The sequence below is a fragment of the Canis lupus genome, chromosome 27, assembly GCF_011100685.1.
Source record: "Canis lupus familiaris isolate Mischka breed German Shepherd chromosome 27, alternate assembly UU_Cfam_GSD_1.0, whole genome shotgun sequence".
Classification (NCBI taxonomy): Eukaryota; Metazoa; Chordata; class Mammalia; order Carnivora; family Canidae; genus Canis; species Canis lupus.
Window position 1 is genome coordinate 9,022,671 of NC_049248.1, and position 16,657 is coordinate 9,039,327.

Sequence of the window (16,657 nt, forward strand, 5' to 3'; positions counted from 1 at the left end):
GTCTGCTTCTTGTTTCTAATTCTGTCCCTCCCCCAGCTTGTGCACGCTCTCTCTCAAATAAATACATTTAAAAAAATCTTTAAAAAACTTTAAAAATGGTAACTGTGATATGTGTTTTTTTTGTTTTTGTTCTTTACGTATACATCCTGTGACATGTTTTTGTGAGTCAATTTGGCTTGGTCCCAGTTATTCAAAGACTAACCCTGGTGTTACTCTGGGATATTCTGTTGATAAGCCTAGAGTCCATAATCAGTGGACGGTAAGATTCCTAGATAATCTGGGTGGGCCTAATTCAATTAGTTTAAAGGATATAAGAACAGAACTGAGGCTTCCACAGAGAAATTTACCTGAGGACTAAAGCATTGGTTTCTGCCCTAAAGCTCCTGCTTGTCTTCGTGGTGGCCAGCGCAGATTCCAGATCCCAGCCTCTGCAAAGGCCTGCAATCACGTAAGCCAACTCCTTAATGTAGATCTCCTTCTCTTTCTCTCGGCGAGCTCCAACTAAGACTCGTACAGATCGCTGAACCCTCAAAACATGTTTCATAAATCACTGGTAGTAGAAGAAAGCTTTTAGACGTTGAAAGACCCATGCCTCTCCTAGACTTATTTTATTGGAATTATCTCAATTCCTTAGTGGTGGAATAGTCTATGTTAGTAGATAAACATAGGAGAATATGAAGTAATAAATACGAGTCCTAAATTTTAAATGGTATTCTCCTCGCTTCAATTTTAATTATTCAAACTTTAGAATTACATTTCTTTTGTTGAAATATACAAAATAAAAGTGAAAGTTCCCTCTCCCCTGCCTTCCCATCCAATTTTTCTCTTTGGATGTAATCACAGCTCATAGTTTGGATTTTATCTATGCAGCACTTTTGCTAACCAAGTATCTATATAAATATATGTATATATGGAAGTTCAATGTAGACATATATGCATATTTAAGCATAAATGAGATCAACCTATACAAAGTGTTTTGAAACAATTGTTTTTTCACTTATTAATGGTGCTTTGGATATTTTTTTATGTCTGTTTTACTGGCTGCTTGGAGTTTATTTTCTATTTGGTGCAGGGCACATGGTTACAAGGTGTCAGAAGAACTTTTGTGTGGCTTGGATAGTAAAGAGTAGAGTTCTCTCAACTCCCTTTTTGGTATTTAGCTGTTTTGATATAAAAGTACTCAACTGCTTCTGCTGGCTGCAGCCTGACTACTCTACGGGGAGGGGAGCGGTGGGGAGGAGTTCTGATAAGCCTAGCATCTTCTGAAACCTAGTGGCTGGTCTTGGCCACTCAGGACTGGGGCCCAGTGTTGGCCTTGTCAGGCTGGCCACTGGGCCGCTTCCTCATGGCTTCCAGAGCCATGTCACAGGTGATGGAACCACTGGAGGCCTGGGAAGAGTCTTCAGCCTTCTGGGTACCTCAACTCTAGAGCCACGAATGGGAAAGTGAACTTCCGGTAAAAGAAGCTGCTTGTCCCCAGGGACCCTGGTCAGCATAGGGAGATGGGAATGGTGAGAGATGGCTTCTCCAGGATGCCCTGCCTTCCGCAGGAGCTGTTGATGGAAGTAGAACCCTCCGTGGCTTGGGTAATAGTCCTGGGTGGCCATGATCCAGATTCTGGAGTGGGGGCTGGATGACATACTGTCCCTGTGCACTGGTGGAAATCTTAGGCGACCCCTCGTGGGCCTTTCCTCTGGATGGCAGGTGGTGGGGACCAGGAACCAGGACCCTAGGACACAGCCCACTTGCAGGGAGACAGGAAAAGCCTGCTGGATCACCTAGGTTTAGGCAGGTCCTGTCTTTTTCTATATACACTTATGTAGCTTTACAGTATTCTTTAAAAATATATATATTTTGGGCCCCTTGGTGGCTCAGTGGTTGAGTGTCTGCCTTTGGCTCAGGTCATGATCCTGGGGTCCTGGGATCTCTGCCTCTCTCTGTGGCTCTCATAAATAAATAAAATCTTTAAAAAAAATAAAATCTTTAAAAGAAAAAAGTTATTTTATTTAGAACACAAGTGAGGGAAGAGGAAAAGAGAGGGAGAGAGGCTCTCAAGCCCACTCCAGACACAGCAGGAGCTGCTAGGGGTTAGATCTCACCGCCTTGATATGGAGACCTGAGCTGAAACCAAGAGTCTGGTGCTTAATGGACTGAGCCCACCCAGGGAGCCTCACAGTATCGGGACTCTAAATTATAGACTCCTCTAAGTATGGATGTTCTATGCTTACACATTCCACTACTGGCTTTGTTATTTACAATTTCTCCCTACTACAGGGTTGGTTTGTACATATCTTTGTATATATAATCTTGGGTACATCTAAGAGATTTTTTTCAAGTTAGTTTCCAAGGAATGAAATCGCAAAGTTAAAGGTAATAGGTATTTAAAATACTATATAAGTTGCTTCTCCCACCAAAAATACATAGGATTAACAATTTCATCATAGTGATATCAATGTTTAAAATATGTAACAGAATTTATAAAGGTCACTCTTGAACCATTCATCACTTTATTCACAGAGATTTTTGGAAATATACTAAAGTATTTAACGTTTCCCCCACCGTCCTGGTAAATTTCAACCTCTTCTATCAATTTTTTTCTTATTTATTCAACCTACAATGATCTCTTCCTTCTAGAAATCCAAAGCATTATTGTTAACACTTATTTGTCACTAAGTCATACAGTGACTGGCTTCTCAAGCTGCATTGTAGTTGCACCGTTTAACTTCCAAAAGTTAGAACAACTATAGAGTTGTGCCCAAGGGTGGTTCAGTGGACTGTGTTGGACTCTTGATTCTGGCTCAGGTCATGATCTTGGGGTCGTGAGATGGAGCCCTGCATTGGGCTCCCCACTCACTGGGGAGTCGGCTTGAGGTTTTCTCCCTCTCCATCTGGCCCTCCCCACACTCAAATAAATAAATAAAATCATTTATTTATTTATTTATTTATTTATTTATTTATTTATTTATTTATTTTTAAACTTTTTATTTATTTATGATAGTCACAGAGAGAGAGAGAGGCAGAGACATAGGCAGAGGGAGAAGCAGACTCCATGCACTGGGAGCCCGACGTGGGATTCGATCCCAGGTCTCCAGGATTGCGCCCTGGGCCAAAGGCAGGCGCTAAACCACTGCGCCACCCAGGGATCCCCAATAAAATCTTTTTTAAAAAATGTGGCCAAGACTATGGGGAAAAAAAATCAGTCAAATTAGCGAGGAGATTAGTTAAATCCAATCAAGTAGTGAAAGAAGTTAGCTGCAACAGGATATCAAATTCCATCTACCCAAATTGGGTAACTACCATTTACTTGCTGAGAGTACTTAGGGATCTCCTGTTGACAAATCAACACTATAAAAGGGCTGGTATTCTATTCTATTCCAATAGAATAAACTTGGAGCTTTGTAGTTCTCGAGATTCCACTTCTCAGTGAAATTACTGAGAATTAGTGAATATCATGACTATTGCAATAGACTAAGATGTTGGTAGCTCCAACTAAGATATGCCAATGGCCTCCATCCAGAGACAATAAATAACACGTCTCTTGTAGTTGAACGAGTGGGATTTATTACTCTTGCCGTGAGGAACAATCCACATAATGGGGAGCTATATTAGCCATAAAGTGTCTCAGTAAGAGAAACACCCTCTCATTGAGACACTTCATGACTATGAATCTTATTACAGAATTTGGGCTTTGGTTTGGCGATTTGAGGGAGAGGCTAGGAAAATGGGGATTTGTTAGATTAGAAATTGTGAGAGAATTAGGTCAGTTCTATAATTGGGTGTGTCCCATCTTTCGGGCGGGCTGACTAGACAAGGATAAAACTGTAATTGGTAAAGAAGTAGCAATTTCTTTCCAGCCAAGAGAGGTGGTGTTTGGTATTTTGCCGGTGGCTCAGACAAATTATGAAATGGTTTTGCTCTCTCTCATTTTATCAGTCTGAGTAATCTTGTCTGAGGTTGGTATTTTGTGAGATTGTTTATGTCCATCAGAAAAATAACAATGACCTGGTTTCTAGAAGTGTCAAGCCAGCTTTGAACTATTAGGGGCTTTTTTTGTTTTTGTTTTTCTCTTTCTTAGTTACTAGTAGAGGGGAAAGAGAAAAGTAAATAAATTCAAGAAGTATTTAGCATACAAAGTCAATAGGACCATATATGGGGGCGCCGAGGGTGATGTCAAGGGTGATTTCTAGGTTTCTATCCTGCAAACGAAAAGGGTAGCAAAGCTAATCACTAAGATAGTACCAGCTTTGTGTTATCTTCTAATTTAATACTTACCAAAAATATGTGAAAAGTTCATATTATCATACCCATATAGAGATCAGAAATTAAGGCTATAAAGGGGTTAAATATATCTTGCCCACTGTTACATAGAAACAGAATTCAAATTCAAGGTCGCCTGACTCAAATCATACCGACTTGTCTTAATTGAGATAAGATTCACAAAACATAAAATTTACATTTGTAAGTCCTTTTATAAATTCACACAGGTGTAAATTTTAGCTCTCTAAAATACACACAATTTAGTGGGTTTTAGTACATTCGGAATGTTTTGCAACCGTCACCACCATTGAGTTGCATTGAATTGTAGACCATTTTCGTCACCCCCAAGAGAAACTCCATATGCGATAAGTAATTCCCATACCCTTCTCCCTCTTGCCCCTGGCAACCACTGATCTTTCTGTCTCTGTGGGGTTACGTGTTCTGGACATTTCGTAGAAATGGAACCATGAAATGTGGCATTTTGTGTCTGGCTTTCCTTCCGTTGGCACGATGTTTTCAAGATTCATCCACATTGTAGCATGTGTCTGCTTCATTCCTTTTTATGACTGAATAAAATAGTGTTGTATGGATATAGCACCTTTGTTTTATCTACCCATCACTTGACGGACACTTCATGTTTCCATATTGTTGGCTTTTAGGAATACTCCTGCTGTAAATATTCATGTTTTTGTTTCAAAACTCAGAGTTTAATCTCTTGGATATATACCTAGAGGTGGAACTGCTGGGTTATATAATAATTCAATGTTTAGGTTTTGAGGAACCATGATAGCAGCTGCACAGCTGCACATTTCCACCGGTAAATATATGGAAGGTTTCAGTTTCTCCACATTCTTAATTGTTTTTGCTGTTGTTGATAGCCTCCTAATAGTAAGAGTGGAATCTGATTGTGGCCTTGATTTGCATTTCCCTAGTGACTAAGGATGTTGAGTACCTTTCATGTGCTTATTACCCATTTGTATATTTTTGGAAAATGTGTATTCAAATCTTTTGGTCATTTTTAAGTTAGGTTTTTTATGTTCTAAGAGTTCTTTGTGTATTCTGTCTACTAGACTCCTACTGGGTATATAATTTATAAATATTTTCTCCCATTTTGCAAGTTGTCTTTTCACTTCTTACTACTGCCTTTGTACAAAAGCTTTTAATTTTAACGAATCCAATTTCTCTATATTTTTCCTTCTGTTGCTTGACTTGTCATATCCAAGGTTGTGAATATTTTCACCTATGTTTCCCTCTAAGGGTTTTATAGTTTTAGTTCTTAAATGTAGGTATTTGGTAAATTTTGAGTTGACTTTTGTATAAAGTATGTGGTAGAGATCCAAAGTAATTCTTTTGCATATAGATATCCAGTTGTCCCAGCACCCTTTGCTGAAAAGGATTATTCTTTCTCCTATTGACTGGTCCGGGCACCTGTTTGAGTGCATGCACAACACAACTGTGTATTTAATTTGTCCTGTGGATCTACTTATCAGCATTGCAAGAGTTGCTAGGTAATAAGTGCACAGTGAGGGCAGCCTGGGTGGCTCAGTGGTTTGGCCCCACCTTCAGCCCAGGGTGTGATCCTGGGGACCTGGGATCGAGTCCCACATCGGGCTCCCTGCGTGGAGCCTGCTTCTCCCTTGCCTGTGTCTCTACCTCTCTTCTCTCTGTGTCTCTCATGAATAAATAAATAAAATCTTTAAAAAAAAATAAGTGCACAGTGATGGTTATATTGACTATTTTTCTCACAGTCAAGGGCAGTTGTTATGAATAGGCACTCTCTGCCATACTGGCTCCCTACATTTTGCTGGATAAAACACTATTTCTTTGCAACGTTCTGCCATCCTTCCTTTCCAAATATTCTTTTTTTTTTTTATTTTTTTATCATACTCTCTTACACAGTGAGCATTTCTTTGAGAGAAGCATCACATACATACAAAAAATAGGAAAGATTGGCCTGGTTGGCATTGTTCAAGTTAAGAGACCCACTGGAGATAACTGATTTTTCTCTTCTCAACATTGAGACAACTCCTTTCCAAGTGTTACCTAATCTTATATGTGAAATTTGTGGTTGTGGTTTCTGACCTACTGACTTCTTTAAAGGGATTTATGTTTCCAGATGTGTCAGTTGAGGCATCAACTAATTTTAGAGTGTCTTCTTCACAGTCCTCATATTCATTTCAAGAACCTTTATTATAAAATAGCCTGAAGGTGATCATGCATATTTTATACCAAGAAAAATTGTCTTATGTACAAACGAAAACATATCTCAGACAATGAAAACATACAGCACATGCTTATATATTAATGCCTTTGTTAGATGTTTTGGGATTACGATCCCCCAGGTCCTTTCATTAGGAGGTCTATAGAGATCATGGACTGGTAAAAGTTTGTTCACTTGAAAGCGAGCTCCAAAGGAAGAGTAGAAAAATCTATCACTAATATTGAGAACTCCGTCTGAATCAAATAACAAAGGATACATATTATAAAAACATTTGATCTTCTCACCATGCTTTTAAGGTTTGTTTCCTCCCCGCCTAAGAGTCTTAGAACAGGACACTTTCGGTGCTCCCCGACCCTGCAATTCGGTCATTTCCCAGTAGGGGACGCTGTTGCATCAAAAACTGCACCACTTGCAGCCTATAACCCTGTTGGGCCTCAGTTCCTTCTGTACTTTCAAGACTTGTTTCTTTTTTTACAAAGTCCTGTATATGAATATTTTCCTCTCTAGACTTTGAGAAAGTGAGAGTTGAAGAAAAACAGAATTCTTGAGATTATCCTTTTACCCACTGTCCTCAGAGATGGTTCACTGTATGTGACATTCTTGGAGGTTGGTATCAAAGTCCCAAAGTACGAAATGCATCTCGTAAGTCATCAACCTCATACAGGGGCTGTTGAGAAAGAGAAATAAACTGAGTGGATGAATTTGTAACATTTTGTTGGGCAGTAAATTCTGGGGAATAGGAAAAGGAGAGGCTAGAATCCTACCAGGAGAAAACCACAATCCTGCGGGGAGTCTCAAGGAGACGCTTGTGGGTGATGAGAGGGGACCCGAAGGGCTGTCGGCAGAGGGCTCCGAGTCGTGAAACAACAGATGAGCAAACTCAGAGGTGGGAGAAAGGACTATAAGGCATACAATGAGGGGGAAAAGAGATACCCACACACTCATGCACAGATGACAATGTAAAGAATGTAAGAGAGGAAAATAGAAGTAGCTCCAGGAAAAGATGGCTTTGGAGAGAGAAAGAAAACGAGAAGCAAAGAAGCCCCTTACCAAAAGAATGCGTCGAAGCTGTCTGGATAGTCGAACGGAATTTTCGTGCAACCCCTCCCAGGCTTTGAAAGTTTTTTCACGATTTTCCACAAAAGTATTCCAGCAATAAAAATAATCTTTAAAAAGGTAGGGGAACGGGGCAGAAGATAGTTCAGATCCCACACGTAGAGGAAAGAAAGGGAACCCTGCCCCAACCCCTTCTAAGTCGCATTTCCCCCAAAGCCTAGTATCCAAGCCCTTAATGCCCTTCCTCCTGTTCCCGTCCGGGTTTTGGCTGAATTCTGCGCCCCCCCCGGCCCCCCGCCCCGGCCCCCAATTTTCCGCGGTCTGAGCTGCGGTCCCGAACCGCCAGGTCCCCCGCGCACCCTTGAAGGTCATGATGGCGATCTGGACGCCCGCCCGGTGCAGCCGCCGCAGCCCCTCGGGCTCCGCCTTGCGGTCCTCGCAGAAGTAGAGGCGCGCGGCGAAGATCCTGAGGCTGAGGTTGGGGTACCCGCGCAGGAAGTCCGCCACGTGCCGCGCGCAGTCGTAGCAGGGGCTCCAGGACGTGAACCAGGTGACGCGGTAGCACCGGCCGGGGTCCAGGTCCCAGTCGGAGATGTAGCGGAGGAAGAGCAGCTCCACGTGGCAGCCCGACTGCGGACAGAGCAGGGGTGGGGGCGTTTACCGGCCTCGCCGGCGTGCGGGGGCTTTACGGTCCCTCGTTCCTCTGCCTCCCACGGTCGCCTTTTTTGGGGTGTCTGCCCTTTGGGGGGGCTTTAGGTTACAAAAGGGCTATGCATTTTCTGTGGAGCAGAAAAGCAGGAGGATGAGATGCATCTGTCTAAAGTAGCATCGCACTATCCGGAGTTTGGAGTGCTGGCCTGCCACGTCCCCACCCCCCCACCCCCTTTTTTTTGTTCTTTTTTTTTTTTTTTTTTTTTTTTTGCGCCTTTGAGGAGAAAGAAAATGTTCTGGAAGGGCCCAGGGCTGTAAAACATTGCGGAAATACACCAGACCACTGGTGGACGCAGGAAACAGGCTGGGAGGACTGAAAGGGGTAAAGTAGGCTATGCTCAGGCCAACAGAGGGGTTTGTAAGAGAAATAATAGGCGCTGCTCTGGGTTCAGAACCAATTAAATAAGGTGTTTGCTATCCTGTGATCCCTGGGATTGTAATATAATCGCGCAATAGTGAGCTATAGCAAGTCTGCTTAGTATCGCAGAAAAGTCGTTAGTCCTAGAATCTGAAGATCTAGGTCCATTTCCTTGGCATCACCACTCCGGTGAGTGGGACAACTCACCCAACTCTTGAATCTTCTAAGTCCTCACCAGTAAAATGGGCTGGTATCGTGGCGATTAAATGAGAAGGATCAAAGGGTTGGTAACAGCAAAGCCTTCTCTACTTAGAATGTGTCACCAAACAGGAAAGAGATTAGAATGTGGAGCAATTGCAGTGAGCTAATTTACACAATACAAATGGGGGCAAAGGAAATTGAATAGTAAGATAAACACTTTAAGAGGAGAGCCAGACAACGTTCTTCTACCTATGGATTCTTCCCTAGATCCCACCAAAATCAGATGTCACTGCCTGTTTTGAGACAGAAAATATTTATTGGCAGAAGCTTATGGAAACCCATCTGAACATGGTGAAGTCGCTTGGAAATGTAATTCTCTGATCTCCTAGATGCTGAGATTGATTTAACTAATCAACCAGTCGCAGCTTCCGTGGTATTCTAGGTCTCACCATACTGAATGCACTCCTTGGCCTACGGTCTATTTGAGCAAGAGGGACTGGAAATTATTTGGAAAACAGAATTGAGTCATTAATTGTTCCTTTTCCTTAATTCTCAAAAATTCTTAAAAACTTGTTTTTACATTTAAACTTTAGCTTGAAATGAGCTGATAACATTTTTCCAAACCAAAAGGCTCTTGCGTTTGATTTCCTTAATCTCAAAGGTAGTTTGGATGTTGGGGAAAGGAAGGAAAATTTGGGGGCAGTTACTCTTGGCACTGATGCAAGGTATGGCAGTAACGTGCCAACATGATTGGGGAGGACATAAGATGGCATGCTTTGGGGCATACCTAATGTAATTCCATGGACATATAAAAAACAAAGATTTGAGGAATCTAGTGGAGACCTAAACTTGAAACAGCTGAAAAGCTGCGGATGGTTCTGAAAGCGCCTGCAGTCTAGCTTGGAAGCAAATAACTGATACCTTGTTTCGAAGGTGACCAAAGTCCAGAGAAAAGGAGGTGGCACTATCCCGCCGCTTCACCACGTAGCACAAGTAAGTCTCATGGCGACCCTTCGCCCAGCGGACATTCTTGAAATGGTAAAGAAACTTCCTCTGCTTCATCAGGAGGCTGTGGATGAGGAGAGGGAGGGACATGCAGAAGCACAGCTCATTCTCTGGTCACTCCTGGCTTTTCTTCAGCTTTTTAAAAAAATCTGTGATGGCTTGAGCCAAACCAGAGAAGATTCTCTTCCTTACTTGGCTGGCTGCGTGAGACCTACTGAACTTGGAACCCTTTTCGTGCTTATATTTAAGACCAAAGGACAGGTAGTCAGAACCCCCAAACCATAGGAACTCACAGGACCGTCTGCTCCCACAGCTGTCCGTTAGATGTGGACAACTTGGACACTTATGAACTTGGTCCTCGGTTCTATAATTATTTTTTCAGAGATCTCCCCCTCCCCAACTCTACCTAAATGTCCAATAGGCACTTCAGACTCAACATGGTCAATACAGTAGTCCTAAACTGTCCCCTGTCCTGACCTTCCTGTCTCCTTACTTTTCCATCTCAAGTAACCAGGCTCAAAGCTTGGGGTCATCTATGATTCTTCTCCTTCTTTGTTCCTCATATTTAAGTAATGATCTAAATTTGATGCAAATTTCCAAATATTTATTTTTTTCTAGTATTTTTATTTTTTACTTTTATTTTTTAAGATTTTATTTATTTGAGAGTGTGAGAGAGGGAGTATGAGAGGGAGGAGGGTGTGAGGGAGAAGCAGACTCCCCATTGAGCAGGGAGCCCGGTGTGGGGCTTGATCCTGGGACTCTAGAATCATGACTCAGGCTGAAGGCAGATGCCCAACTAACTGAGCTACCCAGGTGCCCCAGTATTTTTATTTTTTATTTCATTTGAGTTTTTAAAATATTTTATTTGAGAGACAGTGCCCACAAGCAGGGGGGAGGGACAAAGGGAGAAGGAGAAGCAGACTCCCCGCTGAGCAGGGAGCCCAATGCAGGGCTCCATCCCAGGATCCTGGGATCGCACCACCTGAGCCACCCAGATGCCTCAGTATTTTTATTTTTTAAACGTCCGAATATTTCTTGAGTTTGTACCTACACTATTTCCTGTTTTCTGCTTCCATCCAAGCCCACACCTTCTTTCTATCTCTTGTCCTGGCCTCTCAGTTGATCTGTCTGCCCCTAGTCCCTCAGAAAGAATATTCTCCATGCTGTGCCAGAGTGATCTCACAAAAACCCAGGAGTGACCATGTTATTTCTATGCTGAAAATCCCTAGTGAATTTCTTCTGCTCACAGGATAAATCCCAAATTCTGATGTGGTATTTAGGCCAGTTTTTACATTTGATCATCAATCTGCATTTCTAGCCTCCTTTCCCACTACTTTTCCCCTTCCCGTCCCTGTCTGCTGTTGGCTGTACAGCCGAATCCCTGGCACTGGTGTCTGATTCTGAGGCTTTTTCTTTCCAGTCACCTTGTTGCTGTACTTGCTCTCAGTGAATGCTTTCCTACCTTTTGCCACTGGACAAAACTCAGATCCTTCAAAGCTGGCTCACAGTTCAACTCTTCTTTCTCACTACTACTATTCCAAAATTTCTAGGCAAAAAATCAAACACTAGTAGCAACAAAAAACTCTCCTGTACTTTTTGTTTTCCAGGTTATCCCTATCAAAGCCCTCATGTTCTGTCACAAGTTGATCACTGACATCTCTGTCTCCCCAATTAAACTGTGTTCAGAGGCACAAAGTGTCACTTTATGAGAAAGATTTCTTTTAATATAAGAGTAATACTTCACTGTTGTTAACTTGTATAACACAAAAAGTTGGAGGTTTTATGTGTAAAAAAATTTTTTAGAGGTTTTATTTATTTATTCATGTGAGACAGAGAGAGGCAGAGACACAGACAGAGGGAGAAGCAGGCTCGATGCAGGGAGCCTGATGTCGGAGTTGATCTCAGGACCGGGATCACGCCCTGAGCCAAAGGCAGATGCCCAACTTCTGAGCCACCTGGCATCCCTATATGTAAAAATATTAAAGAATTAAAATTTAGGGGCATCTGGGTGGCTCTATCGGTTAAGCATCTGACCCTTGATTTTGACTGAGGTCATGATCTCAGGGTTGTGAGATCAAGCCCACATTGGGCTCCCCACTCAGTGGGGAGTCTGCTTAAGAGTCTCTCTCTTTCCCTCTGCCATTCCCTCCCACAACTAGCACACACACACACTCTCAAAACCGTTAAAAAATTTTATATTTAAAAAATCTAAAATTTAAGATACAGTGTCTAAAGATATTTGGATGTATCTAATGACAGTTACTATTAGAATTTTTGTTTTCCTGGGAATCGCTGGGTGGCTCAGCGGTTCAGCGCCTGCCTTTGGCCCAGTGCATGATCCTGGAGTCCTGGAATTGAGTCCCACATCGGGTTCCCTGCATGGAGCCTGCATCTCCCTCTGCCTGTGTCTCTGCCTCTCTCTCTCTCTCTCTCTCTCTCTCATGAATAAATAAATAAAATCTTTAAGAAAAATTTTTTTGTTTTCCTAATCTTTTTATAGGCATGTTTACATGATTTTGATTATACTGATTTTGTATGCAATTTTGCATTCTGTTTTTTTTTTTTTAAGATTTTATTTATTTATTCATGAGAGACACACAGAGAGAGAGAGAGAGAGAGAGAGGCAGAGACACAGGCAGAGGGAGAAGCAGGCTCCGTGCAGGGAGCCCAACGTGGGACCGATCCTGAGGCCCCAGGATCATACCCTGGGCTGAAGGTGGCGTTAAACCACCAAGCTGCGGGGGCTGCCCACATTCTGTTTTTTAACTTGGCAACATAATCTAAATATTACTCTGTGTTGCTCACATGCAGGGACTGGTTGCTCTAGCTTCCTCATGCCTAACCGTGTTTTGCATGTCATATGCACTAAATTGAACTGAATCTGTGGCAATACTCTCGACTAACCAAAGTTTCTTTGCAGTTGTGGATATAACAACCTATACAGTGTGGTTGATACCAAAGCCCTAATGATGTCTCTGGTGTTTGTCCCAGGTCTTTTCCAGAAATGTATTTATCAAGTTGTGGAGGTAATGCTGCCACCTAATGGCATTGGCCAGAAGTGCAGTAAACTTGTAAAAGTGAAGACCTAAGAAGGATTTGAATACGGTTTGCTGGCAAGAGAATTGAAACTTTTTTTACCTTTATTTATTTTTTTAACATTGAGGTATAATTTACATATGCCGCCAATTTAAAATGTGTGATTTTATGAGTACTGGCAAATGTAAACACCCAAACTGCAACCACAGGACATTTCCAGAGCACTCCTCCCCACAGTTTGCTCATTCACCTTTTCAATCAGTTCTTCCCCACTCCCCTAGGCAACCACTAATCTGCTTTCTGTAACTGTACATTACTATCCACTTCCTAGAAGTCATTACAAGTCCTACATTATCTCTTCCTTTGTGTCTGACTTCTTTCACTTATCATAATGACTTTGGAATTCTTTTATAGTGTTGCATGTGTCAGTAGTTGGATCCTTTTTACTGCAAAGTAATATTCCATTACATGGCTATTGCACATTTATCCATTCACCTGTAGATGGACAGTTGGGTTGTTTCCACTTTGGGGCTATTGTGAATAAAGTTTCTACAAACATGGAGCAGCCTTAGGGCATACATATGTTGAGAATTAATTTTTATGTACTGCATGTGATAGGCCCTGAATTTAAAAGTTAAATACCCAAGCATCCACCTTATTAGGTAAGCAAGGATGAGCTTTTTATAGCTGTCTCAATTTAAATGTCGCGCTTCACACACATGAAGCTTATTGAAATACACTTTAAGTCCTCAGAGAACTAGATTTTGTCATCAGTATACACATATCAAACATTATAAAAATTGTTTAATATTTTTTTAGAATTAAAAGTTAGCAGGAATCTGAAATGAATGCTAACAATGATCTAATAACTATTGGCTTTAATTTAAAATGATAATTTTACTGCTTGCTTTGGCAGCACATATACTAAAATTGGAATGATACTGAGAAGATTATCATGGCCCCTGTGCAAGGATGACATGCAAATTCATGAGGCATCCCATATTTTTTTACCAAGATCATAAGTTTTGATGGTGAAAACATGACAATAAATTTTCATATACCAAAATATAAAATAAAATACAACAAATTGATACTTTTGTAGTAATCATCATAGCACTTACCACCATTACTATTACTGTTGTGACATAATTAGCAAATAATCCTTAGCATATATAAACCGAATGCATATTAAGTGCTTAATACAGCAGTAAAAGGGAACAGAATCTCTTGGAGCTCAGTTTTAAGTAGATTAAGCATCATTCCTTACTGATAAATTTCTTTAAACAGGTAATCTACCCTCCTAGGCTATATGGCTGAGAAAGGGATGGAAACGGGTACTGTATAATGCACACCAGGCCATACGAAGATGATCTACTACTTGGAGAAAGAAAAGGTGTTCTGGGAGTATAGGAAAGGACATGGCATAGGTCAGGGAATTCAGATGGACTTTTGCCTTCTGCCTTACATGAAAATATGTAGGTATTGTTTCTATCAGAAGTGATCAGTCACAGTGAAGCAGATTGGTTGACTATGATCCTTTAATTAACTTCCTTGGTCCAATCACTTTCCTTCAACTATAGCTAGGAGCCGGGTTTCAAGTACCCTGTTCTCTTAGTTTCTCTTTTGGGTACAAAGGACTTTGTAGAGGCAGTTTTTCAAGCTCACAGGTTGACAGCTGCTCTAGACAGCTGTGTTCTGTGAGGCAGAACATTGCCGCATCCCCAGCAACGCAGACCAGAGACAAATGGGTTAAAAATAATCGTGACCAAGTCCTCTCCTGTGGTGTGCCATCACTAATGCCCTCTGTAGGTCTTATTTTCCCTAATCATAATTATGTATTTCCCTTTTTGTCCTGTTGAATCTCATCTTTTTCCCTTTTGCCTTTGAATTCCAACTATTAATCATTGCTTTGCATTTCATTAAGTACAAATATTTTCATTGAACCCTTTGCCTCTGATTTATACCTCAGATTAATTTTCAAAGTCTCAGTGCAAGCTGGGCAGACATTTAACATTTTTACCCAAGAAAATTTTCTGAAGAAAATTTAGGCTTCCATTAAAAAATCATAATTCTGGTGGCACTTGGCTGGCTCAGCCAGTGGAGCGTGCAACTCTTGATCTCAGGTCTGTCAGTTCGAACCCATCTGTTGGGTGTACAGATTACTTCAAAATACAATCTTTAAGAAAAAAAAGCCTTAATTTAGTAGTGTAATTTCTTTGTGAAGGAGTTAAATTGAGTTAAAGTATATGGATTAGATAGGACTCTCATGTTTGTAGTAATCATAAAAGCAGGAATAAAATAAGTTGTGATAATTGTCATAAACTGCATGTGAAAATCTTACAAAATACATTTTAAGAAATAAGTTGAGGGGATGCCTGGGTGGCTCAGTGGTTGGGCATCTGCCTTCAGCTCAGGGCGTGGGTGTGATCCTAGGATCCAGGATCGAGTCCTACATTGGGGAGCCTGCTTCTCCCTCTGCCTATGTCTCTACCTCTCTCTGTCTCTGATGAATAAATAAAGAAATCTTTAAAAAAAAAAAAAGAAATAAGTTGATGTCTGAAGAACTTGGAAAACTAGGTAGATAGTAAAAATGCCATTAACTGCCTAGCAATTGTACCTATAATGTTAACTTATTGCCTGAGGTCTTCTTCCCGTAGTAGATACATTGCATCATAGAAACTTGTAAGCAGTTTTTAATATTGGCATTAAAAAAATAATTTCCTTATTTATTTGTAAGTAAATGATTCAGTAAAGGTTCCCTAGGAAAGTTTACAAGTCCTTTTGTGGTAGAATATTTACAGAATTATTATTATAACTTCCACTACTGTTTTTAGTATAGACATTCTTGCTATTACCTTTCACAATTTGAATCTCTAAACACGTGCTATATTAAAAAAAAAAAGCATTTACTATGTCAATATTATTATCATAAATTAGTTCTAATTGCAGAACATGGCCTTACATGGCACATAACTGTTCTTTTGAATATGGAAGAGAGACAGAACCAAGAGAATTAAGCAGAGAGCTTGTAAGATCTGAACAGATGAGACAGATCCTGAAAAATGAATGTGCATATTGACCAAGCAGTGAGTCAGATAGTGAGAGGAGAGAAAGGGACCCATCTGAAAACTCAGATTTGCTCTAAGAGAAAAGTCAATGCCACCACCCGTGAGGAGACTGCTTTACCTGTCCATAGTGGATTCCAGAGTGTCTTTCTTAGTCTTAGGCCAAGGAGGGCTTGCCTCAAGTTCTGCTGCTTCACTGATTCTGTCTGGCAAGGCATTGGCCCCACACATTCAAATTTGAGCTTGCCCTCTTTGGCTCCTCCCCCCAAGGCATCATCACCTCCAGGTACCCCAACAGCCTTCCTCCTGTTTGGGTCAAAAAAACATAGGCGGGGCTGTCATAGGCAGAGTCATGTAAGTAAGTGATTGCTTAATGTATAGGTTCCTTTAAGGCTGCATCTCTAAAAGTCCAGTCTATGCTCCACAGGTAACAAAGATCAGGAAGGAGATCGCAAAAGAGTAATTTTTGCTGGGGCACCTGGGTGACTCAGTGATTGAGTGTCTGCCTTTGGCTCAGGTCGTGATCCTGGGGTCCTGGGATCGAGTCCTGCATGGGGCTCCCCCCCCGGGGGGCCTGCATCTCTCTACCTACATCTCTCTGCTGCGTCTCCACGTCTCATGAATAAATAAATACAATTTTTTTTAAAAAGAGTAATTTTTGCCAAAGCTGTCTTTTCCACGAAAGCCATATGTTTTGAAGTCAGAAGGAGCGGCATCCCAAACCATTAAAAAGAATGTTCATTTCAT

The 16,657-nt window shown here is 41.3% G+C and overlaps 2 protein-coding genes and 1 non-coding gene across 9 annotated transcripts in view; 2 read left to right on the plus strand and 1 right to left on the minus strand.

Moving 5' to 3' along the window:
* Window positions 1-16,657, plus strand: part of RIMKLB (ribosomal modification protein rimK like family member B) — a 171,083-nt gene that overhangs the window by 14,222 nt on the left and 140,204 nt on the right. For all 7 annotated transcript variants that reach the window (XM_038576723.1, XM_038576722.1, XM_038576717.1 and 4 more), the window contains one exon: window positions 381-448. The gene's annotated coding sequence lies outside the window, so the exon portion shown is untranslated. Of the gene's footprint in view, window positions 1-380; window positions 449-16,657 lie in introns of those variants that run through there.
* On the minus strand, window positions 6,429-16,114 carry AICDA (activation induced cytidine deaminase). Its single transcript, NM_001003380.1, has 5 exons — window positions 16,032-16,114; window positions 9,726-9,873; window positions 7,894-8,164; window positions 7,529-7,644; window positions 6,429-7,145 (listed from the first exon to the last, which is right to left on the minus strand). The coding sequence occupies exons 1-5, from the start codon at window positions 16,037-16,039 to the stop codon at window positions 7,092-7,094; spliced, it is 597 nt and encodes a 198-aa protein (NP_001003380.1). The 5' UTR covers window positions 16,040-16,114; the 3' UTR covers window positions 6,429-7,091.
* On the plus strand, window positions 13,750-13,852 carry LOC119866472. The gene has a single exon (XR_005380220.1). It is a non-coding gene; the product is annotated as a U6 spliceosomal RNA (small nuclear RNA).